This window comes from Bombus flavifrons, chromosome 7 (genome assembly GCF_040668555.2).
Source record: "Bombus flavifrons isolate JBK064 chromosome 7, iyBomFlav1_principal, whole genome shotgun sequence".
Lineage (NCBI taxonomy): Eukaryota > Metazoa > Arthropoda > Insecta > Hymenoptera > Apidae > Bombus > Bombus flavifrons.
Genome location: NC_138448.1, coordinates 1,196,775 through 1,223,536, shown reverse-complemented (window position 1 = coordinate 1,223,536; position 26,762 = coordinate 1,196,775). Strand labels below are relative to the sequence as shown.

At 27.9% G+C, this 26,762-nt stretch overlaps 3 protein-coding genes and 1 long non-coding RNA gene across 16 annotated transcripts; 2 read left to right on the top strand and 2 right to left on the bottom strand.

The window, feature by feature from the left end:
* Nucleotides 1-253: 253 nt before the first annotated feature.
* Chc (clathrin heavy chain) lies at nt 254-10,484 on the top strand. The gene is made up of 14 exons (XM_069116823.1): nt 254-389; nt 479-752; nt 1,676-1,883; nt 1,957-3,804; nt 3,908-4,227; nt 4,376-4,641; nt 4,726-4,960; nt 5,092-5,474; nt 5,644-5,941; nt 6,050-6,490; nt 6,573-7,135; nt 7,238-7,460; nt 7,538-7,613; nt 7,990-10,484. The coding sequence occupies exons 2-14, from the start codon at nt 711-713 to the stop codon at nt 8,121-8,123; spliced, it is 5,037 nt and encodes a 1,678-aa protein (XP_068972924.1). The 5' UTR covers nt 254-389; nt 479-710; the 3' UTR covers nt 8,124-10,484.
* A 413-nt stretch (nt 10,485-10,897) lies between these two features.
* Nucleotides 10,898-13,831, bottom strand: Pop4 (ribonuclease P/MRP subunit POP4). Of its 7 annotated transcripts, none has more exons than XM_069116848.1 (5): nt 13,710-13,831; nt 11,954-12,158; nt 11,737-11,876; nt 11,191-11,581; nt 10,898-11,094 (listed from the first exon to the last, which is right to left on the bottom strand). In XM_069116848.1, the coding sequence occupies exons 2-5, from the start codon at nt 11,967-11,969 to the stop codon at nt 10,958-10,960; spliced, it is 684 nt and encodes a 227-aa protein (XP_068972949.1). In that variant the 5' UTR covers nt 11,970-12,158; nt 13,710-13,831; the 3' UTR covers nt 10,898-10,957. The 7 variants fall into 7 exon arrangements, with proteins under 7 accessions (XP_068972949.1, XP_068972946.1, XP_068972948.1 ...); XM_069116845.1 differs by lacking the exon at nt 13,710-13,831 and adding an exon at nt 13,197-13,428; XM_069116847.1 differs by lacking the exon at nt 13,710-13,831 and adding an exon at nt 12,902-13,041.
* LOC138181725 (bridge-like lipid transfer protein family member 3B) lies at nt 13,769-24,898 on the top strand. 7 transcript variants are annotated; one of them, XM_069116830.1, is made up of 19 exons: nt 13,769-13,901; nt 14,295-14,496; nt 14,628-14,819; nt 14,907-15,132; nt 15,226-15,392; nt 15,466-15,625; nt 15,695-15,952; nt 16,034-16,273; nt 16,394-16,420; nt 17,324-17,416; nt 17,489-17,680; nt 17,755-17,988; nt 18,074-19,278; nt 19,357-19,491; nt 20,091-20,102; nt 21,108-21,470; nt 21,543-21,690; nt 21,904-21,917; nt 22,823-22,957. In XM_069116830.1, the coding sequence occupies exons 1-19, from the start codon at nt 13,858-13,860 to the stop codon at nt 22,823-22,825; spliced, it is 3,915 nt and encodes a 1,304-aa protein (XP_068972931.1). In that variant the 5' UTR covers nt 13,769-13,857; the 3' UTR covers nt 22,826-22,957. The 7 variants fall into 7 exon arrangements, with proteins under 7 accessions (XP_068972931.1, XP_068972926.1, XP_068972925.1 ...); XM_069116825.1 differs by lacking the exon at nt 21,904-21,917 and having other exon boundaries at nt 17,489-17,676; nt 17,751-17,988; nt 22,823-24,898; XM_069116824.1 differs by lacking the exon at nt 21,904-21,917 and having other exon boundaries at nt 22,823-24,898.
* LOC138181735 (uncharacterized) lies at nt 24,833-25,140 on the bottom strand. Its single transcript, XR_011173588.1, has 2 exons — nt 25,023-25,140; nt 24,833-24,985 (listed from the first exon to the last, which is right to left on the bottom strand). It is a non-coding gene; the product is annotated as an uncharacterized LOC138181735 (long non-coding RNA).
* Nucleotides 25,141-26,762: the final 1,622 nt, after the last annotated feature.

The window sequence follows — 26,762 nt, the reverse complement described above, 5'->3', positions numbered from 1 at the left end:
TTATGAATTAATATTGCAACAATCTTCGTGCATAGATATGTGATTCAAAACTTCAAATTCTTGAAAAATCATGTTATAATGCAACTTTTAATTATGATTCCTATTTCCTTTGTTGTAGTAGTAAGTTCTAGTGAGAATGGATATTAATTTCCTATACGAGGAAATGTACATGATGGAAAACGTATACGTAATGTACTCAATTGTGCGCCGTTGCAGCTTCATTCATAGCAAGGAGTGGGGGTTGAGAATTGAAGAAAGGAAGGGGTGATGTTGGAGAGATTTGCTAGAAAATCCAGTTACGTGTATTCTTACGCTACCGAACGTTTAAATTGACGGAATTAAAAAGATAATCGTGATCATTCGATATTCGGTTATAGGTCTCGTATAATGTAACTATTTGGATGCGTTTACAAACGTTTGGCAATATCAGAATATAGGATCGATCGAAACACTTTTGTACTTGAGGGACTATTTTTAGATAGAGGGGCGGTCATTGGCGGCCATGATGGGTGTCAGCGGCAAGTAGTGACGGCATTCACTTTGCGTCAGTTGGTTTTGTGCGCTGATGGTTGGACCGAGGTTTTTTGGTTGAGAAGAGCGCACTATAAGCCAAAACAGTTGTACATAGGAACGATAGACAGCCGCGATAGATTTTTCATTAGGTAACCGCGGCTGAAAAACCTCGAAAATTTTGGGAAAACATTAGGAAAATGACGCAGTTACTACCCATAAGGTTTCAAGAACATCTCCAGGTAGGTGACCTGCTTTCGTACCCGGCTCTTCTATTATTTCGACACGTCGTCAAACATCTTCATTTTCGCCAACTACATTTTCAATTTCATTTTACTATTATAACGTTCTTCTAGAAAATTTTTAGCTGCCAGTTTTATTGCTGTAACGAGGAGATACAAATTCCGTTAAAATACTTTTGAATTGACATTACTTTGACAGGTATAATAGTGATCGCATGTTCGTTCGTTATACTAAATTTTAATCAATTTATATGAACGTTCGTAATAGGATATTTAGAGGTTAACTAATCATAATATTATTCTGTATAGCACTGTCGACGAGAAAAATAAATTGATTTTTTTTATCAACGAGGGCCACGTCTACTCGACATATACGCCCCTTATTTCCGTCTTTATACATCGTGAATTTTCTAATTAAAATATTCGTTGTGTTTCGCAAATCTCGCGATAGCAATATGGAATTAGATTATGATTCATTAATTCGTCTGTAATTTACTTCTTTATAATAGTGATTTGCGATTTCGCGTGAAATAGCTTTTAATTGCAATCGTGTATCATTATGTATTTTTTATTCTACATTCCAGATAAACTGCATTTAACTAATCTATTTCTCCCATCTTCCTGAAGCTGATGAAATTAATTCCTAGCGTGAAATATAATTTAGTTCAATAACAATTTTTATTAAATTTTCAGATTAGATAAAAATCAATGTGGAACACTTTTATGCTTATTTATCTTTAATTAATTATTAAATATGTTTAATATGAAATTATATTAAAAGCTCCCTCCAATAATTTTGATACATTTAAGTTATTTAAAGAATAAGATATTCTAATTACAATTTATAGAATATTTAGATATATTTCAATTAAAGAGATGTTTCTCAGTATGATAATTTGTTTTTGTCATTTTCTTTTTTTTAGCTTACAGCTGTTGGGATTAATGCTAACAATGTCAGCTTTAACACACTTACAATGGAATCTGATAAATTTATTTGTGTTCGAGAAAAAGTTGGCGATACTGCACAGGTAGTTATTATCGATATGAATGATTCTGCAAATCCAATCAGGAGACCTATTTCTGCAGATTCTGCGATCATGAATCCTGCAAGTAAAGTAATAGCTTTAAAAGGTAATAATTAGTATAAAATAAATACATGGAACTTAATAATAAATTTAGTAACATATTTTATTCTTACTATTAGCAATGAAAACTCTTCAGATTTTTAACATAGAAATGAAATCAAAAATGAAAGCTCACACAATGACAGAAGATGTAGTCTTTTGGAAGTGGATATCATTAAATACTTTGGCATTGGTAACAGAAACTGCAGTTTATCACTGGTCTATGGAAGGAGAATCTACACCGAATAAAATGTTTGACAGACATTCGTCACTAAATGGCTGTCAAATAATTAATTATAGAACTGATCCAAAACAAACATGGCTATTATTGATTGGTATTTCTGCTCAGCACAATAGAGTGGTTGGTGCTATGCAACTTTACTCTGTCGAGAGAAAATGTTCTCAACCAATCGAAGGACATGCTGCTTCTTTCGCCCAATTTAAAATGGAAGGAAACGCAGAACCAAGTAACTTATTTTGTTTTGCTGTTAGAACAGTACAAGGTGCAAAGCTCCATATTATCGAAGTAGGTCAACCACCTGCTGGTAATCATCCTTTCCCAAAGAAGGCAGTAGATGTTTTTTTCCCACCAGAAGCTGGAAATGACTTTCCTGTTGCTATGCAAGTCAGCTCAAAGTATGATGTTATATATTTAATAACAAAGTATGGCTATATACACATGTATGATATTGAATCTGCTACATGTATATTTATGAATCGCATATCTGGAGAAACTATTTTTGTCACTGCACCGCATGAAGCATCTGGTGGTATAATAGGAGTAAATCGGAAAGGTCAAGTATTATCTGTATCTGTCGATGAAGAAAACATAATTCCATATATAAATGGAGTACTACAAAATTCCGAACTTGCATTGCGAATGGCTGTAAGAAATAATTTGTCAGGAGCTGAAGACTTGTTTGTCAGGAAATTTAATTTGCTTTTCCAAAATGGTCAATACGCGGAAGCAGCCAAAGTTGCAGCAAACGCTCCGAAAGGAATACTTCGAACTCCGGCGACTATTCAACGGTTCCAACAGGTACCAACTACGCAAGGACAAACATCACCCTTATTGCAATATTTTGGAATACTTCTGGATCAGGGACAATTAAATAAATATGAATCATTAGAATTATGTCGTCCAGTGCTTGTGCAAGGTCGTAAGCAGCTTCTTGAGAAATGGTTGAAAGAAGATAAATTAGAATGTAGCGAAGAATTGGGTGACTTAGTGAAACAAGCTGATCCAACTTTAGCTCTTAGTGTTTATTTAAGAGCTAATGTCCCTAATAAAGTTATACAATGTTTTGCAGAAACTGGACAATTCCAGAAAATTGTACTGTATGCTAAGAAAGTTTCTTATACCCCTGATTATATATTTTTGTTAAGGAATGTCATGAGAATTAATCCAGATCAGGGTGTAGCATTCGCCCAGATGTTGGTCCAAGATGATGAACCCTTAGCCGATATCAACCAAATTGTGGATATATTCATGGAACAAAACATGGTTCAACAATGTACAGCATTTTTATTGGATGCTTTGAAAAATAATCGGCCAAGTGAAGGAGCTCTACAAACACGACTTTTAGAAATGAACTTAATGTCTGCTCCACAAGTTGCTGATGCAATCTTAGGAAATCAAATGTTCACACACTATGACAGAGCTCACATTGCACAATTATGTGAAAAAGCTGGCTTATTACAACGTGCTTTGGAACATTACACCGATTTGTATGACATTAAGAGAGCTGTAGTACATACACATTTACTTTCTCCGGATTGGCTTGTAGGATTTTTTGGAACATTATCAGTTGAAGATTCTTTGGAATGTTTGAAGGCAATGTTGACTGCTAACATAAGGCAGAATTTACAAATCTGTATTCAAATTGCAACAAAATATCATGAACAGTTGACTACTAAAGCACTGATAGGTATTTATAATTTGTTAATAATGTTATTTTAAACGTATATTGATTTATGTTATTTATATTACTATGTATTGGTTTATTTACTTCATATAATCATTATTTTCAGATCTATTTGAAAGTTTTAAATCATATGAGGGACTGTTTTATTTCCTGGGATCTATTGTTAATTTCAGTCAAGATCAAGAAGTACATTTTAAATATATTCAAGCAGCATGTAAAACTGGACAAATTAAAGAAGTGGAACGAATTTGTAGAGAAAGTAATTGTTACAATCCAGAACGTGTAAAAAATTTCCTCAAAGAGGCAAAATTATCTGACCAGTTACCTTTAATCATTGTTTGTGATCGATTCGATTTTGTACATGATCTTGTACTGTATCTCTACCGAAATAATTTACAAAAGTACATAGAAATTTACGTTCAAAAAGTAAGTTTCATTAATCGTCATTCTGCATCAAATTTAATATAAGAGTTAAATAAATTAATATAAATTTTGTAATGACTAAACTTTACGACAAATAATAATTGCAATATAGTTTCTAGCTTTATTTATTGTAATGGTGGTTTAATTTTAGGTAAATCCGTCACGTCTACCAGTTGTAGTGGGTGGTTTACTTGATGTAGATTGCTCAGAGGATATAATAAAAAATTTAATTCTTGTGGTACGTGGTCAGTTCTCTACTGACGAACTTGTAGAAGAAGTTGAAAAGAGAAACCGTTTGAAGCTCTTACTTCCATGGCTGGAGTCTCGTGTCCATGAAGGTTGTGTTGAACCTGCAACGCATAATGCACTAGCAAAGATATACATTGACAGTAATAATAATCCAGAGAGATTTCTTAAGTAAGTAAATCTAAATATATCTTGACATAACAAAAAAATATATTATATAAAATGTTCTTTATTAACTAAATTTTAATTTTACAGAGAGAATCAATTTTATGATAGTAGAGTAGTAGGAAAATATTGTGAAAAACGTGATCCACATTTAGCGTGTATTGCGTATGAGCGTGGTCAATGCGATAGGGAATTGATAAGCGTATGTAACGAAAATAGCCTTTTCAAAAGTGAAGCTAGATATTTAGTGAGACGTAGAGATCCAGATTTATGGGCTGAAGTTCTTCTTGAAAGCAACCCTTACAAAAGGCCGTTGATTGATCAGGTAAGTTTACAGTAAAGAAAAATGATAAAAGTAGCGTCAATAATTTTTTAAACATTTAATGAAAATTTGTTTTTATAATTTTAACTATGCTTGTATGCAATTGTTATGAAATTATCGAGATTTCTTTGTAGGTTGTACAAACAGCTTTATCAGAAACGCAAGATCCTGAAGATATATCGGTTACTGTTAAAGCATTTATGACTGCTGATTTACCCAATGAACTAATTGAGCTTCTTGAGAAAATCGTACTCGACAGTAGTGTATTTAGTGATCATCGCAATTTACAAAATCTTTTGATTTTAACGGCAATAAAGGCCGATCGTACGCGTGTTATGGAGTACATCAATCGGCTGGATAATTATGACGCTCCTGACATTGCTAACATTGCTATTAACAATGAGTTATACGAAGAAGCTTTTGCCATCTTTAAAAAATTCGATGTGAACACGTCAGCTATCCAAGTTTTAATCGAGCAGGTTAATAATTTAGACAGAGCTTACGAATTTGCTGAAAGGTGAGCTATAATGAATTGAATTTGTAGAAAGTATCTATGTTATGAAATTTGTAGAAAGTACTATGTATGAAATTTAACGTGAAATAGTATATTAATGAACTGAATAACATAATTAGTAGAATGGTTGATTGTAATTCATTTTTTAAAAATTAATGGTCTGTTCTTATAGATGTAATGAACCGCCGGTATGGTCTCAATTAGCCAGAGCACAATTACAACAAGGTTTAGTGAAAGAAGCCATAGATAGTTTTATTAAGGCTGATGATCCATCAGCGTATGTAGATGTAGTAGAAACTACTCATCGAACTTCTCATTGGGAGGATTTGGTTCGTTACTTGCAAATGGCTCGCAAAAAAGCGCGTGAATCTTTCATTGAAAGTGAATTAATTTACGCATATGCAAGAACCAATAGACTTGCAGATCTTGAAGAATTTATTTCTGGTCCTAATCATGCCGACATACAAAAGGTAAGTTTTATGTATACATATTAGATACGTAATATTTATTTATGTATATTATCTCTAAAACAGATATATTTATGTCCATAAATGTAAATTTATATTACTTGTTATTAGATTGGCGATAGATGTTTCGACGACAAGATGTACGATGCTGCTAAACTTTTATACAATAATGTATCGAATTTTGCACGATTAGCTATTACGCTTGTTCACTTAAAAGAATTCCAAGGCGCTGTTGACAGCGCTCGCAAAGCGAATTCAACTCGTACTTGGAAAGAAGTTTGTTTTGCTTGTGTGGATAGCGGAGAATTTAGATTAGCACAAATGTGTGGATTACATATAGTCGTACATGCCGATGAATTAGAAGATTTAATCAATTATTATCAAGATCGGGGGCACTTTGAGGAACTTATTAATTTATTGGAAGCTGCTTTGGGACTTGAAAGAGCGCATATGGGAATGTTCACTGAATTAGCTATACTTTATAGCAAGTATAAACCTCAACGAATGCGAGAACATCTTGAACTTTTTTGGTCTCGAGTTAATATACCGAAGGTATACTATTAATTACATTTAAAATATTTGAATATGAACAAAATGGAAAAGAATGTATTATAATTATTAATAAAATATATAGGTACTCCGTGCAGCAGAGCAAGCACATTTATGGGCAGAGCTTGTATTTTTATATGATAAATATGAAGAGTACGACAATGCAGTCCTTGCAATGATGCAACACCCTACTGAAGCATGGCGAGAAGGTCATTTCAAAGATGTGATTACTAAAGTGGCAAACGTTGAACTTTATTACAAAGCTATACAGTTTTATGTCGAATATAAACCCCTACTTCTAAATGATATACTACTTGTACTTGCTCCACGCATGGATCATACGAGAGCAGTTGCATATTTCAAGAGAACAGGACATTTACAACTTGTAAAACCATACTTGAGGTCGGTTCAAGCATTAAATAATAAAGCAATTAATGAAGCATTAAACGGTCTACTTATTGACGAAGAAGATTATCAGGGACTCAGAACATCGATTGATGCGTTCGATAATTTTGATAATATTGCGTTAGCGCAACAACTGGAGAAACATGAATTAATTGAATTTAGAAGAATTGCCGCATACTTGTACAAAGGAAATAACAGATGGAAACAATCGGTGGAACTATGTAAAAAGGATCGATTGTTTAGGTAAGTTGCAGTAAAACATTTAAATATTCTATTTATATGAGTTTTCATTATTTATTTCTATTTTCGTTATTCAGTATTTTAATTATTATGTTAACTGAATAGAGATGCTATGGAATATGCAGCAGAATCTCGCAATCCCGAAGTTGCTCAAGAATTATTAGAGTGGTTCTTGGAGAGAGGATCAAAGGATTGTTTCGCAGCATGTCTGTTTCATTGTTATGATTTACTTCATCCAGATGTTATTTTGGAACTTGCGTGGAGACATCGTATTTTACATTTCGCTATGCCGTATCTTATACAAGTTGCACGGGAATATATTACTAAGGTAATACCTCTCATAATTCAATATATTTAATTGCCAACATTTTATTATTATGATAATGACATATATTTTTTTAAAAGGTTGATAAACTGGAAGAAGCTGAAAGTCGCCGCATGGAAGAAACTGATCATCAAGAACATAAACCTATGATTATGCGTAAGTATTTATTTCTTAGTCTAAATATTTTTTAAGAATTTAAATAAATTATTAAAAAAAATTATAAATTAGAAATTTTTATAAATTGTACATGCGTGAAGAAGGCAATGCTATTTAAGGGGAAAATTTGTTTCTCTTTTGTTATGACGTGAACAATCTTTTTATAAATTAATCTAGAGCAAAAAATAAAGATTTACAACTTTTCTTTGTATATATACGCTAAAGCAATTTCTTATAACATATAAGTCTTATTCAACACAAAATTATGTAATTATTTTTGATATAATAATAATAGAAAAGAATTCTTGAAGAAATAACAAATATGTGTTATATATATTTTGTATCTTATCATATCATATGTATTTTCTATTTATAGCGGAACCTCAGTTAATGTTGACAGCAGGACCAGGTATGATGGCACCTGGTTATGCACCACAAGGCGTATATGGAGCACCACCGCAAGGTGTCTATGCACCACCTGCAGCGGCGTACCAGGCTTATGGTATGTGAAACACAATGTGCAACACGTTCAGTAACAGAGATCAACAAAATCTACTTTTCTATAATATCTAGGTAGAACAAGATTATTTCAATAGCTCACAATTATATAAAATGCTAAAATAATATCATTAAAGAGAAAAGCGTTGCCGCAAGATAATTGTAACATAAATAAAAATAATGAATTCGAAGTAAACTACGAAATATTTAAGCGCGAATTTCTAGTTTATGAGTAACATTTATAAAATAATTAATTTACTGTTAAAGTAATTAAAGAGTACACATTGACCATTGTTTATGGAAAAAAGGAAATAATCGTAATAAAAACAAAAAAATACTTAAATATTTTGCGAATACACATCGTATAACGAATGTTTAAACGAGTATGCAATAGTAATAATTTTAGTAATCCATATTATATTGCAACATTCTACATTCTACCAATTGAATTGGATTATTTTATGTTACTTCATAAAGTAACTATCAACATACTTTCACCGGAATATCGATGTATTGCGTACGTACGTGCCTTTGTTTAAGTATTGAAAAAAGTTTTAGTTTAAGATAATATAAAATTAACAATATTAAACAAAAATATTTGTAAGTTTCAATTCAATAAATGTGTCATGAAATTACACAGTGCTTCCTTTTTGGTAAAAGAAAAGAAGAAAATTGGGCTAAACATATTTAAGTGATTATTAAGAGAAACGATAAGTACTCAAAACTAACATATATTCATGTCCATCCAATGGAAAATGAAATATGGTGAAAATATTATTCTAATATATAATTTGTAGTAATAAAATAAAGGATCTATTTATTTAGATTCAATGAAAACGTTGTTGTCACAGTCAAATGTATGAGCCTCAAAATACCTAGCAAGATAAATTAAAGAGAGCGGCATATATCAGTACATCAGTATAACAACAGTGCAAAATAAAGCTGAGAAGTCTGTAAACTGTATGTAATGTATCTAGAAATTTAAATATAGTACGATATGAGATACGTTTGTATGTCTGTCAGTATATAAGTTTAGTATCTGTGTGTGTTATTGTTGTGGCATGGATAAATAACAAATTTAGCATTTGATCAGGCAGCCAAAATGTGAAGTATAGAATAGTAATATTACATGCTTTCCTAAAGGAAAAAAAAGAAAAAAGAATGATAACAAAGGTAGCTCTCTGATATATTCTCACTAGACAGAGAACATATTTAATCCATTGAAAATATAACAAACTTTATAACGATCTCGTCATATTGATGTATGGATATATGTACTGAGACTTGTTTATGCTGGCTTACAATATTATAATCTTATCTTTTTTGTACACGTTACATTAAAGTATTATAACACTTGTAAAGAAAACTCGGAGGTGTTATAAAATTATATGAACTAAGTAACAATTTTGTTTTACTAACGTGTTCATTTTTTTTAGAAATATAACTTCAAGTTCTTTTTTACTTATTGTATTTGGTTTACATAATGTATGTATAGTATCCTATTTGGATGTATTGTTCAGTATATTAATTGTATTAATGTATAATGACATTACAAGTATTAATGCAAGTTGGGTAGTCAGATTCCGATACATATGTAGAGAATGACAGAATCGTGTTTGTTGACGTTTCTGTTCATTAAGTGATTCATATTGTCTGTATAAAATGCTCTACTAATAAATCAGGATCAAATACAAGATGTAAAAGGTATATCGGAAAAAATAGTACCTTTTTCTGGCATATCTTACATTCAATGTTCCTAAAGGAGCAACATTATTGCATAACACATTTTTAGTGACATTTTCTTCTGTCACATATTTCAAAAGGAGCAGGAGATATGCACTTATAAATTGTTCTCATTATTCATAAATATGAAACAAAAGTTGAAAACTAGAAAATCATAATATCACAATGATAATGTAACAGAATATTATTCAAATATTTGAATAATATTTGTTGCAATAACAATACTGATCATTGTGAGCAACTTTCGTTTGATATTTAGCGATTGCAGTAATTTTAGCTGCATATATTAAAGATGTTAAAATTAGATGATACAAAGAAGAGTCTGTAACATTCCCAATAATCACTTCACTTTCATTAAAATTATATAACGAATGAAAATGTAGATTGAAAAATGTATCTAATACTGTTCTGCAAAAAAGATAATAATGTAATTGTATCATTGTTTGAATATTGTGGATTAAAATAAAATATTAGTAAATTTAGAAATAAATATACCAAAATTGGTTGTTAATTACACGAATATACATATACATGATCAAAATCACATGTCTGTAATGTTGAAAGTCAGTATAAAATGTGAGACATTTGTCGCTATTAAATTTATTTCAATAAACAACTGTATGAATTGAATACACAGTTTACATTAATTTTATATTCCTATATGTATTTCTTCGTTACATATTATATATTTCTATTTAGAATTTTTTTCACAGGTACTCCTATGTCAAATTTATTAAAAAAAATTCTCGTTTATAAGAGAATTAATTATTTTTGTTCAAAAAGTAATATATTTGTTTTATATGTGTATACATATATCCTATTAGTACAATATTTGTCTACTCAGTCAGCAGGTGATATTTATGAATCATATGTACGAATACTCAATGAATTTTTAAAATCAATTTTCTTGAAAATAGAATCTTTTCCTGTCTTTTTCTTTGGAAGCTTCAACAAAATTCTTTGTTCACTTTTTTTGTAGGGCAAATTGATATTGTCCCATCTAGCATAATATTTTGCGGGATAAATATTCTATATATTAATCATTTTGTATATATTAAAAAGAAAGTTTATTTCTAATTTTACAAAAATTACAACAGATTTCACTATAGTTCGTATATACGTCCACATTTAAACTTTTTTATTGTTCGTTCGGTAGGTCTTATAGAAAGATCTTTCCCGAAGAACTCCAATTTTATGTTTTTTAAATAAATATTTATAATAACATTATCTTTAGGTATTGCTGAAAATAAACATGAATTAATGATAGGACAAAGGAACAATAATAAAGTATGAGACATAAAAAGGAATAAAAAAGTATAAAATACAAATTATATACTTCGCATAATATTATCTCTTCCACAAATTCTGAAAATATTTTTTGTATCTTGAACTACAATGCCACTTAATCCAACCAAACTGGGACATTTTGATCCAGCAACGGAAATTTCAGCACCATGAAAATCTGCTTTAATTAACTGTTGATTAACATTTTCCCAATTTGGATCTGTAGAATCTTTTGGAATATTATTAAAAAACTTGGAGCCGAGTACTTGTTCCATATAATTTAGCCATAACTGATTTAATGGTAATAAGGCTGTATATTTCATATCACTTTTGCAACTAATCTTACGTAAACCAAGCTGCATTCGTTTCCTACTAGTTAATAACTTTCCTTGACATCGTTTTTTCTTGTTCCATTTATTTTTATGCTTAGCAAATATTAGTGACTGTAAAATAATTATAATCATGTCATAAATTAAATTTCTGGTAATTAATATGAGTGTCCAATACATTAAATTTTATTAGTAATACAATATAATTCTTATTCATTTACTCATTATATATTTATATTCTATATATATATTTTTTATTATTATTATACCTTTCTTAACTCATCTGCTACTGAACCAATATCAGAGGAAGGCAATGCATTTTGTAGAAAATTCGTGATATATTGTTCACTATTTTCACATGTACTAATTTGTTTTGTTATACTTTTAGGTAATGTTAAACATATGCTTTCTATAACAGTTAAAATAATTAATCATGATGACATTAGTAGCATATATTAACTAATCTTTTAATTAATAGATACGTACGATTTATTTGTGCCATTACCAGTAATAATAATAGAAATGAGTTAATCAAAGTAGATTTATTTTGCTTTATCAAATTATAATAGATGAATTACAAAACGTAAACACAAAGTACTATTGACGTTAATATATTATATTTCCAGTTCTTTCCTCAAAATTTCTTGCATATATTATATTACTTTTTAGTAAATTATCTTAGGTTAGGTGACTAGAAGAAAATTTTTTTAGGTTATTTTAAATTCAAACACGTTTAACTAATATTATAATATGTAAATATGATATATTTCTGTATTAACTTAATTATGTCAATATATATATCACTACATATTTTCTTTCTAAAATCTATGAAATTTGAATAAAAAAATCTGCGAAAACGAGACAGCACAAATTGCAGGACATGTAAATGAGTACAGCTAAACAAAATAACGGTTCATTTACTCGTAAGTAAGTAAAGATGATAAGTTCTTTAAGTATTAGAAATTGAAGAAAAAGAAAAGTTATCAGACATCTATGTAAAGAATGCAAATTTAGCCTTTCTTTCATAAACTTATAAGTAGAACGATTTGTCTACTTTCACCGTGTGTCATAAGATTGTTTGTGTATATGTGTGGACCAATTTTAAAGAGTAAATATTTAAAGATAAGGTTTACATTTTTTCTGTTTATTATACATCTATTTAACTTATATATTTTTTAACATTATTTATATCGTTATATAAAGTGTTCTAACAATCAAGAGGTATAGTTATATAGTTGGCAAGGAATGTTTCTAAATATTGAATGTTACTTTTATGATTCTACGTGAACAAGCAAATCGAAATTTGTTTATATGACTACGTTTTCGAAAAAATCGAGTTTGGAAATTTGTCAAGCCTAGAAGCATACTTGAAGTTTAATTCCATATTGAAGAGAACTGAACATAACATAAACTGAACAGTTGACAGGAGGTTACTTTACGTGTGAAGATAGATAAAAAATGTAGAATAAAATTTTTTCATAGGATGCTTCATTCGTTTCCAAAAAAATAACATTTGAAAATTTATCTGGTACGCGTGTACTAGACCAATTTTTAACTGAATACGTTCAAATTTCAAAGTTTCAAATTTTATTTTTCTCTTGGATTACAAATAAATTAAAAGCTTTTGATCGATTCAAAGTTCAAATTCTATTTTCTTGAAACGGAAAAATTTTATTCTACATTTTTTATTTATTTTCGTATATAGAATAACTTCCTACTGATTGCTTACTCATACTGTCGGTAATTAAACAAATTTACATATATTAAACAAATTTTCACATTTGATTTTATTGAAAGCGAAGCACAATATCAAAAAATTTTATTTTACATTTTTTATTTATTTTTTCAAGAGTAGAATTAATCACTTTTTTCGATTGTACCATGCTTATTGGGACACCCTGTATATTGCACTTAAAGATATAATTCGGAAAATCACGAAAAGATAAGCCTTATTTGTACGCTAATTCTGTAATGCACAGATGCATGTAAATGAAATAATGCTTGAAACAACATCTTGAACGTTAAATAAATATGTTAAAAAATAGATCAATTTTATTGTATTAAGAACAGGCCGATACTCTATTTGTTAAAGTAATATTTTTTCGGTAATATAAAAATTAAGAACGTAACTAGGTATATTTTGTTGATCTTAGAATCGAAAGTTAGAAACTTTGAGAGAGGAAGACATTAAAGAAAAAAGTTAAAGAAAGAAACTAGAAATTTAGCAGTGTAGTCTACTTACTGACTACTTGAGTCGAAAGTCGTCGACAATCGTGGCATGTATGGACGGACCGTGTCTATATCGTGGCTCGGTGTAAATGTATAGTGTCAAATTAACCATGTTGAAACACATATTTGGCATCGTAGAAATCAATTGAAAATAATAAAAAATGGTGTCATTAATAAAAAAGCAACTATTGAAACATTTATCAAGGTATTTACACGCTAAACTGTTAAATAAATTTCATTATTAATTACACAGTACAATTAAAAATTGTACCACCCTTAATTAAGTAGAACAAGCAAATTATAATTGTGGACAATTTTATTTATTTTGTTAATTACCGTTATTATTATTATCGTTAAATTATTAGTAGTATTTTTTCGTGTTTATCTACAATTATTAACGTAATTGTTAACATGACAAGTTTTAGATAATTATTTAAAATTACAATATAAATAAAAATGTTATCTTATGTCTGCATTATGAACAGATTTCAATATGTTATATATAAATTTACAGAAGATAAATCTATTGTAAAAAAGAAATATGCCATTGTATTTTATTCACAATATGATGTTTATGTGTATTTATTTAAATTTATAGGTTTACCAAGAACTTATCTGCTGATAAAATAAATTTAAGTGCATTTAAAGGTGAAGGCGAACTGACAAACTTAGAACTTGATGAAATAGTTTTAACTGATTTGTTAGAATTGCCATCATGGCTTAGATTAACAAATGCTTGGTGCAATAAAGTTTCATTTCGTATACAATGGACCAAATTAAGAAGTGTTCCTATTTTTTTGGTAAATAACAACTGTCTATTTATACATATTAATTATGTACATTTTTATATATTCATTTTTTTAATTATTTGTCGATAGAATTATTAATATTATGTTATAATAAAATTTTGATTAGATCTTGATATTTATAGAGTTTAGATGAAGTTCATATAGAAGTAGAAACATGTCAAGATTTGAGAGATTTATCTTCTCCGCAAGGGCTTTCTTCATATACTGGTCCTGCAAAATATTCTTTTATACATAAAGTAATCGATGGTATAACAGTGACTGTTAATACTGTATCAGTTACATTCAAAAGTCCTGCATTCATTGCTTCAGTTCAGGTACATAGTGTTATTGGTTTATTTATTAATGAAATGTGCCTTCATATTTTTATTAGAAGCTATTATGAAATTATTATTTTGTTATAGATGAATCGCATTATTGTGGAATCGAAATCTGCAACATGGCAACGGTGTGATCTAAGGACTACTAGAGTGAAAGATCCTGATCGTGGACAGTTACTTATTTTTAAAGAATTAGAATGGCAGACAGTTAGAATAGAGGCACAAAGTACTAAAGATAAGAACCTTACGCCATTACGTTTACTTACGAATCAAGCAAGGTGTCGGATTACTATTAAAAAAAGAATATCAGGTTAAAAATATTTTAATAAGTAACAAATATATTTCCCATTCTTTTGTTTTCTAAGTACGATAGAATGATATAACATATGAATTTGTATTTTAGATTGTTTTGTTATGGGATCAAGACTGATTCTTATATTAGATGATCTCTTATGGGTTTTAACAGATTCACAGTTGAAAGCAGCACTTCATTTTATTGACTCTTTAGGTGGCTTGATAGAAAAAGCTACAGTATTAGAGCGTAAAACTAAAGCAGCTAGAAAATTAGAGGTTTGTAAGTGCAAAATTAGGAAACAAAATAGAAAGTTTCAATCATATGATAAGTATATTTTCATGGTTTTAGGTATTGCCAGAGTATCAAGCACAAATATCTCAACAATCAAGAACAAAAAATCAATATAATACTGCTATCTCTAAAATTTTTACCAGATATGATGTTGTAGAAACTTCATATCATTTTCTTTGTCAAAGAATTGATTTACATTTATGTGATGATGCTGGTAGTAAGTAAATTCAAATTTTTTATTGTTTTTTTAATAACAATGTTGTAATATTATTTATTTTCTACCTAGATGGTAGATCCTCCCATCCCGACTTAAAGGATGGTGGTGCACTGCAAATTTCATTAGTTAGATTTCAAGTTGATTATTATCCATATCACTTAGCAATGGCTGATAGAAAACATTGGGCTAAATATAAAGAAAATGCTACACCTCACAGTCAATGGTTACAACAATCCTTAAGTTCTTTTCGAAGTCAGTTTATGGATCTCATAGATTCTGGCAGAACACAGCATTCTCCTTTAACTAGGAGTCAAGGAAACATTACAGGTTTGTCTTTAAAAAGTAAACAGTCAATTACAAACATGTCTTTTTAATATTAATAAAATATCGTTTCTTATTCTCATTTAGTTAATAACACAAAAGGTTTAGGAGACAATTCGGAAAAGGGTAATCAATCTCAAAATATAAACATAACTGTTGATGACAAAAAAAAATCGCAACATCCTAGTGGTAATCCAGTGAAAAATTACATTTTGGAACAGCTGGCTAAATTAATGACGACATGCATTATAATAAGGATAGATGATTTTACCTTGTACAAAGTAACTACAACGTCTCGTAACCCTGTACCAAAAGAATTTGTTATGGGTAAGTGTAAGTTTTACGATGATCAAATTAATTTATTTACTAGGTTTATTTTTTTAAAATGATCCTTTATATAAAGCTTCCATATAATATCAATAATTATTTCGTTTAATAATTGCACAGCTCAAACAAGGAAGAAACATGCAACAGGTACAGATTACAAATAGTAATAGTATATTCATATTAATATCGCATCATAAGTACCAATTCAACATAGCTTCATATTTGAGAAGTTTTGTTGCTTCATGTGTTATGTTGTTATTATATCTTATATGTATCATATTATTGAGCATTAATTTACAACTTAGTACAAAACGTTTTTAACAGCAGTTCTAAATATATGAATATTATTATTATTATATATATAAATATTATACATATATTAATTAATATATGTATAATTAATCTGAAGCGTAATTATAATATATTTAAAAGATAATCATAGTATAATTTGCTTTTCTAAAGCAAACATTTTAATCAAAACTTTTAAATGTCTTTTTTATGTTCTTCTTTTAAAAGATACGTATCAGTTCTATTGCAGTTGTAAGTAATATTCAATAATCTTTTATATATTTATTTTATAGTTTCTAAGAAGAAAATTAAAAACGAAGTATGTAAAAAACATTACAAATATTCAAAAAATAAGTAATAAGTTATGTAATATACTTTCCAAGTATTTCAAATGGAACGTTATTCTATTTAACATTATCTACCGCTTTTCAATTATAAAAATATAGAAAATTATAATTGTGTTAAGTAATTGAAATTTTAATCATTTATAAAGAAGCATATAATTTTTCGTGTCTTTTAAGAAGGCTTCCAATAAAAAAATTTGTTGTATTTATCTTACAGATCCTAGGGACTATGTTGTGTAGATATATATAAATGGTTATACTTCATGCAATCATTGTGGTTTGCATTTTGTAATATGTAACAGATAACATCATGTGAATTTTTACTGTTGTATGGAGTATATTCATAACGCATGTATGTTATTGGAGAATATATTTACATTTCTATTACACTTTATTGAAATATTTTTATGTTGCTTAGGTGACAGAGACAAATTTTGTCTTCCAGAAGATGTTACAATTGTTCATGCTGAATTTACATATTATTATTATCCTGGAGATATTACATTTCCTTGTAAGTAAACATATAATTATCACGTTAACAAATTTTAAATTAATCTACTTCATCCATTTTATAATTGTTTAGTGCCACCACCAAAATTTTATGTACAACTGAATCCTATCCAAGTAAATTTTGATGTCTGTTCCTGCTTATGGTTTAATTCATTTGCATTAAATTTGTATCATTCTCTAATGAATAAGGATAAACAATCAACATATACTTCCACTAATTTAATGTATTTTGATGTGAAAATCGAAGCTATACTTCCAAGGGCAAGTACTAAGACATTTGTATTATAGGTTAAAGTCTCGTACTACTGTACCCCCAATATACTTATTATCTTTAGGTAGTTTTTGAAAGCCAGCAAGATTATCCTAATCAGAAGGATAGGCCAAAGTCTTTGCACATACAGACGTCGAGAGCGTCAATAACAAATGTTCGATCCACAGAAAGATCTTCAAGAGCAGATTTAGCACAGTGTGTAAATGCTTTTCAAATGGGACAGATGTTTTTTGCTACAGACTTTCCAAATAGATCGAATGATTTTCATATTCTTACAGATAAATTTTTGGCACATTGCGCAGGTAAAAGTTTCGTACACAAGTATATTTTTCACATTATTATTATATAGTATGATACATATATTTTACATTCATTTATTTATTATAGGCACTGATAATATTCGATATCCACCACCTAATTTTAGCAGTAATTCTGTAAACGAATTAGTTCGTCAATTACACCGGGAGCTTTTATGGACTGAAGCTAAAGACATATGGTGTTGCAATTTGGAACCCGTTTGGGGAGATTTTCTTGGTGCTCGTGCGGTCGGACAAAACCGACCTGTGCCGTTCCTTGATGCATTTCCTTTAACTCTATGGTGCTACATGTCTATGAAATCGTCAGAGAAAGATTTATCAGAAAATAAATCTACTGCTGACATTCATGGTCTTGCATACATAAGCAATTTAGTTAGTGTCCAGATAAATCACTATCAATATTTGTTCTTGTTAAGGTTATCGGAAGTTTTATCGGAAATGGCAACGTATCTAAATATTGATTCTAATAAAATATTAAAGGTTGATTGTGGTAGTTCACTTGTTATTGGTGCATTGATACCACAAGTAGAAGTAACATTTGTCATGCCGTCGCATACCCCTGGTAAAGAAAATTCTGGAGGTGATTTGGAATCCGTTATGCCAGATTCATCTAGCATAGCAGATGACATTCCAGGTTCGTCTATTCCATGGCAAAGTACAGAACGAGTTGAGAGCAGTAGTAAAAAGATTAATATAAATAATGAAACAATAACGCCACAAAGTGACGTATCATCAATGTTGTCAATGGATTTTATACATTCTAGTATACCTCAAACTGTTGTGACTTTTAAACAGAATGGTACCAATAAACACGAAAATAATATGCAGATAAGAAATGTAGCACACGATAAAAGGTGCATTGCTGTAGAAGAGGAGAAATCATTGCCTACTTTAAGATATACTGCTGATGCTACAAATAAGCATAGCAAAGGAGATTCGTCTTCAAATACACCATTCATTCCTAATAATTTCAACGTTGGTCTCTCTTCTATGAAAAAAGGATTAAGTAATTTGATGACATCAATTGATTCAGCTTTGAAGGCTTCTCCAGAAGATGGTAGCAGTGATACTGTATCTATAAGAAGTGATGTTAGTTCTGACAGTGAGAACTACGTTTTAATTAATCTTCAAGATCAAGAAAAATTAGATACAATGTTTTCTGTTGATAATTCAATTAGAATAACAGCAGTAGAAGAAGCTAGTGAAGTAGTTGAAGAAACTCCTGATACTCAGAGTGAAAAATCTATGGATAGTGTGTGTAAACGAAAGGATATTGTAAGTCTATGTTATGTAATATAATAATGTAATACAATTGAAAACTTTAATATCCTGATTAGATATAATCCTTTTTAGGTATCCATGGCAACATTTAAATTATCTAAAGTTGAATTTATTCAACAATCTCATGGATATGCATCATCAATTAAAGTTCAAATTTCAAATATTGGTAATGATGAATGTTCATCTATCCCATGGGATGAATTTCAGGTAATATTATCTTCTATTCATCTAAATGATAAATTTCCTGTTTGCTGATTACATACAATATGCTATTTTAAATCTATTAAATAGATCTAATACTAAGGTTTTTTAAATATTGCTGCAATCAAAAATATATTATTCTTTAGTGTTTCTTTCATACAATAATTTCATTAGAAAGTTTAAACTTTTTTTATATACTATATGAAGTGCTTTTTATTGTGTACAGATTTAATATATTTCTAATCAATACAAATTTAACCATTTATAGAGGACATATTGCTCTGAAACTTATGTTAAAATTTGTTAAGATGTTTCGAGTATGAAATTTGATTACATTAAAATAGTAATGCAGTATCTTATTCAAATAATATTTAAGTTTTTTGTATAAACTTGGAATGTATTCATGACTAACATTTTATTCCTAGTTACATATTTCGTGTGCCACGAAACTCTTTTGATTTTATTTCTAGCTTTATATCACATACATTATAAACATTTTTATATTACATATGTATATTTATACAATGTTTGTCTTTAACTTTTTTGCATGCTTCTCCTGCGTCTCTCCTTCTCTTGTGAATGTTTTTATGTGGCACTTGTGGCAGGTCAAGAGAAAGGTATTGGCAAAGTACTCATATATTTCGTATTAAATGCCTTGTACTATGTACATTTTATCGCATGTCTAGTTCTTTTGAATTAATTATGTCACTATGCTGTACAAATTGCATATATATAAATATTTATCCTATAGATCATTTAAAAAAGATTATTGTGAATGTATAGATTAGCTTTTTAGATTAGTATATAATAACTAAAATATAACTAGTATATAATAACTAAAGGAAAATATTTGATGATTTACTTCTAGGTGATAATGTGTAATCCTTATTGATAAGTAATTATTGATATGCAAATGATAAATTTGTAGAGTATGTGACAATTACATACAAGTTTATTATTACATTATTAAGTTGCATAATTAGCAGTTAATATTTTATTGTTATTTTTTATTTGTATATACAAACGAATTATGTAAGCATTTCAAAAGTACACACTTTTACTTTTATGTGAAGGGTTTAAAGCTTTTTAGTTTTTAATTTCATAATATGTATATGTACTCAAAGTGTAATAAGTTCATGTAGCATGGTATGAAATAATGCTTAGCTGGAATGTATTTGAAAAGCTTTCAAATGCGATTGCAGATTATGTGTATTTTATATGAATTATACGGAAATGAAAGTAGCTTTGTTTATAAAACAAGTTTTTGTAGCTTTTTATGTTAAAATTTTTTAACTTATCACATATTAATAAGAAAAAGTTAACAATATGCAACTTTTGTATTTAAATGTTTAATTACATATTATAGAAATATATATAGAGTATGCTTATAAAGAAGCTAATATTAAGGATTTGTTCTTATTATCTAATATATGCAAATGATAATTTAGTCTTCAACGATTTTATAGTTTATTTTCCATAATTTCACATTTATAGCTTAGTTTTAAATTTTTATGAATTTATTACGAAATAAAAGAATTGTAATTCTATTACATAGTAGAAATTATAATTATAATATAGGTTAAATGTTATACATATATTTTTTAATATTTTTTGTTTATTAGACAAAATTCAGTGCACGATCACGAGGTTGGGTCGAATTACCTTCAGATTCTAACTGTAGATCATGTATTAAACTACGTTTGGATCATGATTTAAAATGCAAGTCAGATTCTTGGAAATTGTCTCAAGCAAGTCGAGCTATAAGGAATAAAAATATGCACTTAAATCAGAATCAAGATAATACAGCTGAGGAAGAGGTAGATACTACTATAGATGTACATAACAAACAAAGTGTTTTGGATTTGTTTGAAGATAAAGTAGAAGTTAAAGTTACTAATGTATCAATGGCCTTGTCTATGAGTTCAATAAGTGGTCTTACAGACTTAACTGAAGATGAAATTATACCTAGGCCGATACCATTGCAGGTATGTTAAATTTTACTGTATTATTTCTTTTAACTTTATTCTTAATTACATAACATTTTTATTTTGTTGCAGATATATCTGGAGAGTATATCATTGCGTTTAAATGAAGATCGTCCACCGAATAATATAACTTCGCCAGGACCAATTCCTATAGATCTGAATATTGCAAAGCTTAAGATAGTACGAGATGCAAATGGAGTTTTTCATATCGAACCAGTTGGTATGTAGCAATGTACAATGAAGTTTTGTTATTATTATTTGCCACTTATTATTTTCATACAAGAAAGATATATAGTATCTAATATAGTATAGTACAGTAAGTTTATAATATAGTAGGTTTTCGAAATACATTTAAGTGATAAATTCTTTTATTTAAAGATTTGTTTACTTTTTTAAAATTAATGTTATACATTGTATAATTCTGTGCATTCAGACGGCCTTTCTAATGTGAGCATTTATACAAAACAATTAGAAAAATAGTAGCATTTACTGCTTTAATAATATTGTTTAATAGGACATTGAATAAATAGAATTTTAGATTTGCATTTAATTATGCAAAGGCATGTTTTATTTTTTCTCAAATCAAAAAAAAAAATAATTTCTGCTTATTATCACGTATGCTTATTAAAATTTTTAATGCAATTTATAAATTAGCATGAATGAACAACATATAGAATGTCCAGAAAGGTTGGGACAAAATTTATGAAAAGTTATGAAAAGTTTATGTAAACTTATGATCAAAAATATTTTATTGAAGACTTATGAATGTTCAAAGATTTCTGAAAAAGTAGTTCTTAAGATTCATTATACAGAATTGCAGAAGGACACAAATACATTTACTAACTATTTCTACAATAGTAGGAATATTCGAAAAAGTTCAACAATCATTAGTTCGATGAATGATTTGCATCCTAGATATTCTTACAGAAGCAATTTCAAACATGTATTACAACTGTCAAAGCAATTAATAACAATTTTTGATGCTTATAACTCTTTAATAAAGCATTTTCGGACACAAGGTTATATAAATTTTTTGATCTACTTGACCTCATTAATATGTAGTATAAGTTTTGTCCTAACATTTTTGCCCCGACATGTTCTTTTTGGACATGCTGCATATAAGGTACAAAACATTGTTTTATAACGCTGCTTATTGTTCACAAATAGTTTAGATAGTAAATATATATTGTTTACTCACCATCTATGTTCAATAAAAAATATTTAATTTCCTAATTCGTTAAAAATAATTTTTTATTAGAAGCACAACTTTTTTGTGTATTTTATAGATCACTATAAAATATTTTCCTATACATTTCTCTATTATTAATCTAACTTAAACATTTTGTTTCTAGTAAACTTGTTGAGCAGGAGTAATTCCCTTGTAACACTCACAAGCAGTGATACTCAAATAGTTGAAAATATAAATCATGAAATGGAACTAAATATTTTAAGACAGTCCAGTAAACAGTTGAAATTGGATAATGAACAGCTTCGGCGTCGTCTCAATGCATTGGAGAAAATATCAGAAGAAAATGCGAAATTAATACGTATAAAAGAAGAATCTACTGTAATCAAATCTCATTTAAGTGCAGCACAAGAAGACATACAGCTGCTTCTGAAAGAGAAAAGAGCCTTGCAAGAAACAATAACAGAACTTCAAAATCGAATAATTGGAAGTGGCCCAGGCAGTGCTACTCGTGCATCTTGGTCATCAAAGAGATAGCATACTAGTTGTTTTGATTGTTCCAAATGTTGTAGTTCGAATAAGTCATAATAATAATTTTATTAATTGTTACTTTTCATATTATTAGAAGTGAAATTTTACACAGTTGAGTTATGTGTTTTTATAGCATCTATATTTAACTTGGGAGAAAGGTATGTCATACTAGAACGTTTGGATCCTTACTATACGAATTTAATATGTTACATTGACTTTTAAGTCTTATAAAGGGAAAACTTGAATAACACATTTATTATAATATGTTATGGGCAAAAATTTCCTGAGTTTATTTGTTGTTTTGTATATTATCTTGTCTACCATATTTATGCTAGTAATTGCCTTTAGCTATTCAATAGTCATTATTCAAGCTATTGAATAGTTACTCAAATCTATTCAAGCTATTCAATAATCATTAAGATAACATTCAGTTATATGAGATGCACTTAAATGAAATATACTGATTTTTACTATGAGCGAGTACAAGGCGATAAATAATGGCAATAGTAGTCAGTGTTTAGCATTTTCATTAATGAAACAAATAAAGAAAAGATTGGTGGAATGAATATTCTGGATACATACATGTGTATTTATTATATGCGATAATACACGTGTTAAAACGTGATGTATATATGAGGTTGTTAATATTTTTGCGCGCGCGCGCGCGTAAACACACACACACACACACACACACAAAATTAGTTATATATATTAATATATAATATATTAATTAATAGATAATATAATGGAATTATTATATAATTTATTATTTATATTTAATATATAATTATTATTAATTATATATTAATATTAATATATTATGTATATAATATATAAATATTATGTAATATCTATATATACATATTTGTTGCATATATAGATATAAGACGTATATGATAGATTATAGTATGCTAGTCAAATTATTGCAATATATGTTTGGTTTTATAGCAGTGGTTGTTACCTAGTATGAATACAGAGAATTGAATATAAATTTTTTACCAATGCTTTTTGTTCTTCTCATCGTAAATGTTCTGACGAATTTCATAGGCAACTTTTAATGGAATGAGAGAATATAGTAAAGTAATATAATAAATGTAAGATATTAATGGATATTGAATGATAAATTATTTGAGCCTACCAGATAGATTGTCTAGCTTAAAATCAATGAAGAACGATTGTTCGTATTAATGTATATGTATAAGATGTGTATAAGAGTGAATACATGTGATTTAATAATCAGTTACGTGATAAAAATAAAACTGACTATAATATACAATATACAATGATAATCTAAAATGTTTTGATAAGACTGTAAAACTGATGTTATTTCCTGTGTCATTTCTTGTATTTCTATTAAACTGAAGATATGCATTAATTGATATTTATCTTTGGAAATGAATAATATTGGACTACATTAAACCAAAATTAATAGTGTATTATAGTGAACTAATAATTTTGTCACATTGTATGTTGTGATATCTTGACATTTTATCATTGTATGTTACAATAAATTTAATTTCCAGGATGGGTTGCTGGCCAATCCTTTTATTACAAAACAGTGAGGTATTTTTCTAATGTGTATTAATTACAATTGCTAGTTAGATTTTTTTTTATTTTAAAATTCTGATTTTTTTCAAACAAAACGAAAACAAAAACAGTTTTCTCCACTATAACAAATTTATTAAATTCAGTGTCAGTTTTTTTAAAATAAAAAAGTAAAATAAAATTTTTTAATTAATTCACATTAATATGAGATGTTGGAAGAATAATTTTTTTACACTTAAGTATTATGTTAACACTATTTTTTAAGTATTTTTACACTTAAGTATTAGAACATAAAAGTCTTGATTTCGTCGTATAATATTTGTTTACTTAGTCAGGATATTTGACTATTCGATTAGATAAAAATTTTTGTATTTTATCTCTATGATTAAATGAGTTCTATTATTATGTTTTATTCTATGTGAGTTCTACTTATTATGTTTTATTTTTTAAAATGTTGTATTTCTAAGATCTTGTATTTAAAATTTTATATTAAATTTTTATGATTAAAGAATTTTTTGTTGTGTTTATTATAGTATGCTAAATTAAAATATTTTGGGACATGATCACAGAATCATATATAGGGAAAAATTTGAGTCTATTATGAAAATATATTATATGTTACATATATTATAGTGGAATGAACTGTATATTTATAGTTGTCTGTACATATCTTACATATCTGAGTATGTAAAAAAATTAAAACGCAAAAATTTTAGATGTACACATCACATTTAAACATTGATATGTTCTTATAATCTATGTCTTATAACGGAATATTCAAGTTTTAATTTAATTATAATAAATCTTTACTTTCTTACTATACAATTATGTACGTTTAGTTCCTAAAAGAATAATGCTTGAATCTTTTAAATATTATATATTTGTTACATTGTAATATTGTATAATTTTATCAAATATGTTTGTTAAAAATATTAATTTAAAATGCTTCTTTCTCATTGTTATTGTATTTTGAATTCTGCAAATATCTTTATTGAAAACAATATTTATATTGTTGTATATAAAGCATATATTACTTCTAAGCTTTATATGTTGTTTAATATGCGAAAAATTAAAATTTTATGATTGAATATAAGTTATCTTTATAATAAAATAAAATTTAAGACGTTATTTCAATGATTTTAAAGTATTTATTTTGATAAATTATTTTTTCTACTTAGTCGATTTAATTACACATTGTTCAAATTTCTGTTTTCTCTTTATATGAATATTTTAGGATGTAACTATTATATTGTTATGAATAAATTTTGTCACTTTCGATGAATTTATGTTAAAAAAATTATTATCTTGCAGTAATTCTGTGATAATTATAGTATTTAAGTAACTATATTTCAAAATTTAACTTTATTTGTTAAATTCTAGCTTAAGAAACACATTATTTTAAATATTATATATATTTATCCAAACATATAATTTTTAAATGCAATTATTTTGTAATTTTGTAATCAAATAGTGTATAATACAGGTAATATACTTAATATTGACGTTAAGTATTAAAAGTGTATATTTATAAAATCATTTGTAAAAATATTATATGTTAGTATCTCTACTATACAATTTGTGACTGTTATATTACTTTAAATATGCAATTAAATTGTAAATCATTAATTTAAGTGTATTTATTAATCATTTTATATATAATATTTTTTAATGGTTAAATATGAATGTAATACAGCTCAAAGAAATTATTTTTGAATACTTTTTTGGCTGAATATTTTGTATTTATTTTCGTTAAATACATATTATAACAAATGTATTGCAATTTATAAAAATCTGTTCTAAACTTACAGATGTAAATAAAGTAAAGATGTAAATAATTACTTATTTCATTTATTATATTATATATTATATAATATGCATAATTTGTTTTAGCTTAGTTCAGATAATATTTATCGAACAAATAATCATTTATTTCTTAGCAACGGTATATTATTTAATGGTATTATTAGCTGAAAATCAAACATGTTACATAAATCATCATTTTAGCATGTAAAGTAGCTCACGAAATACTT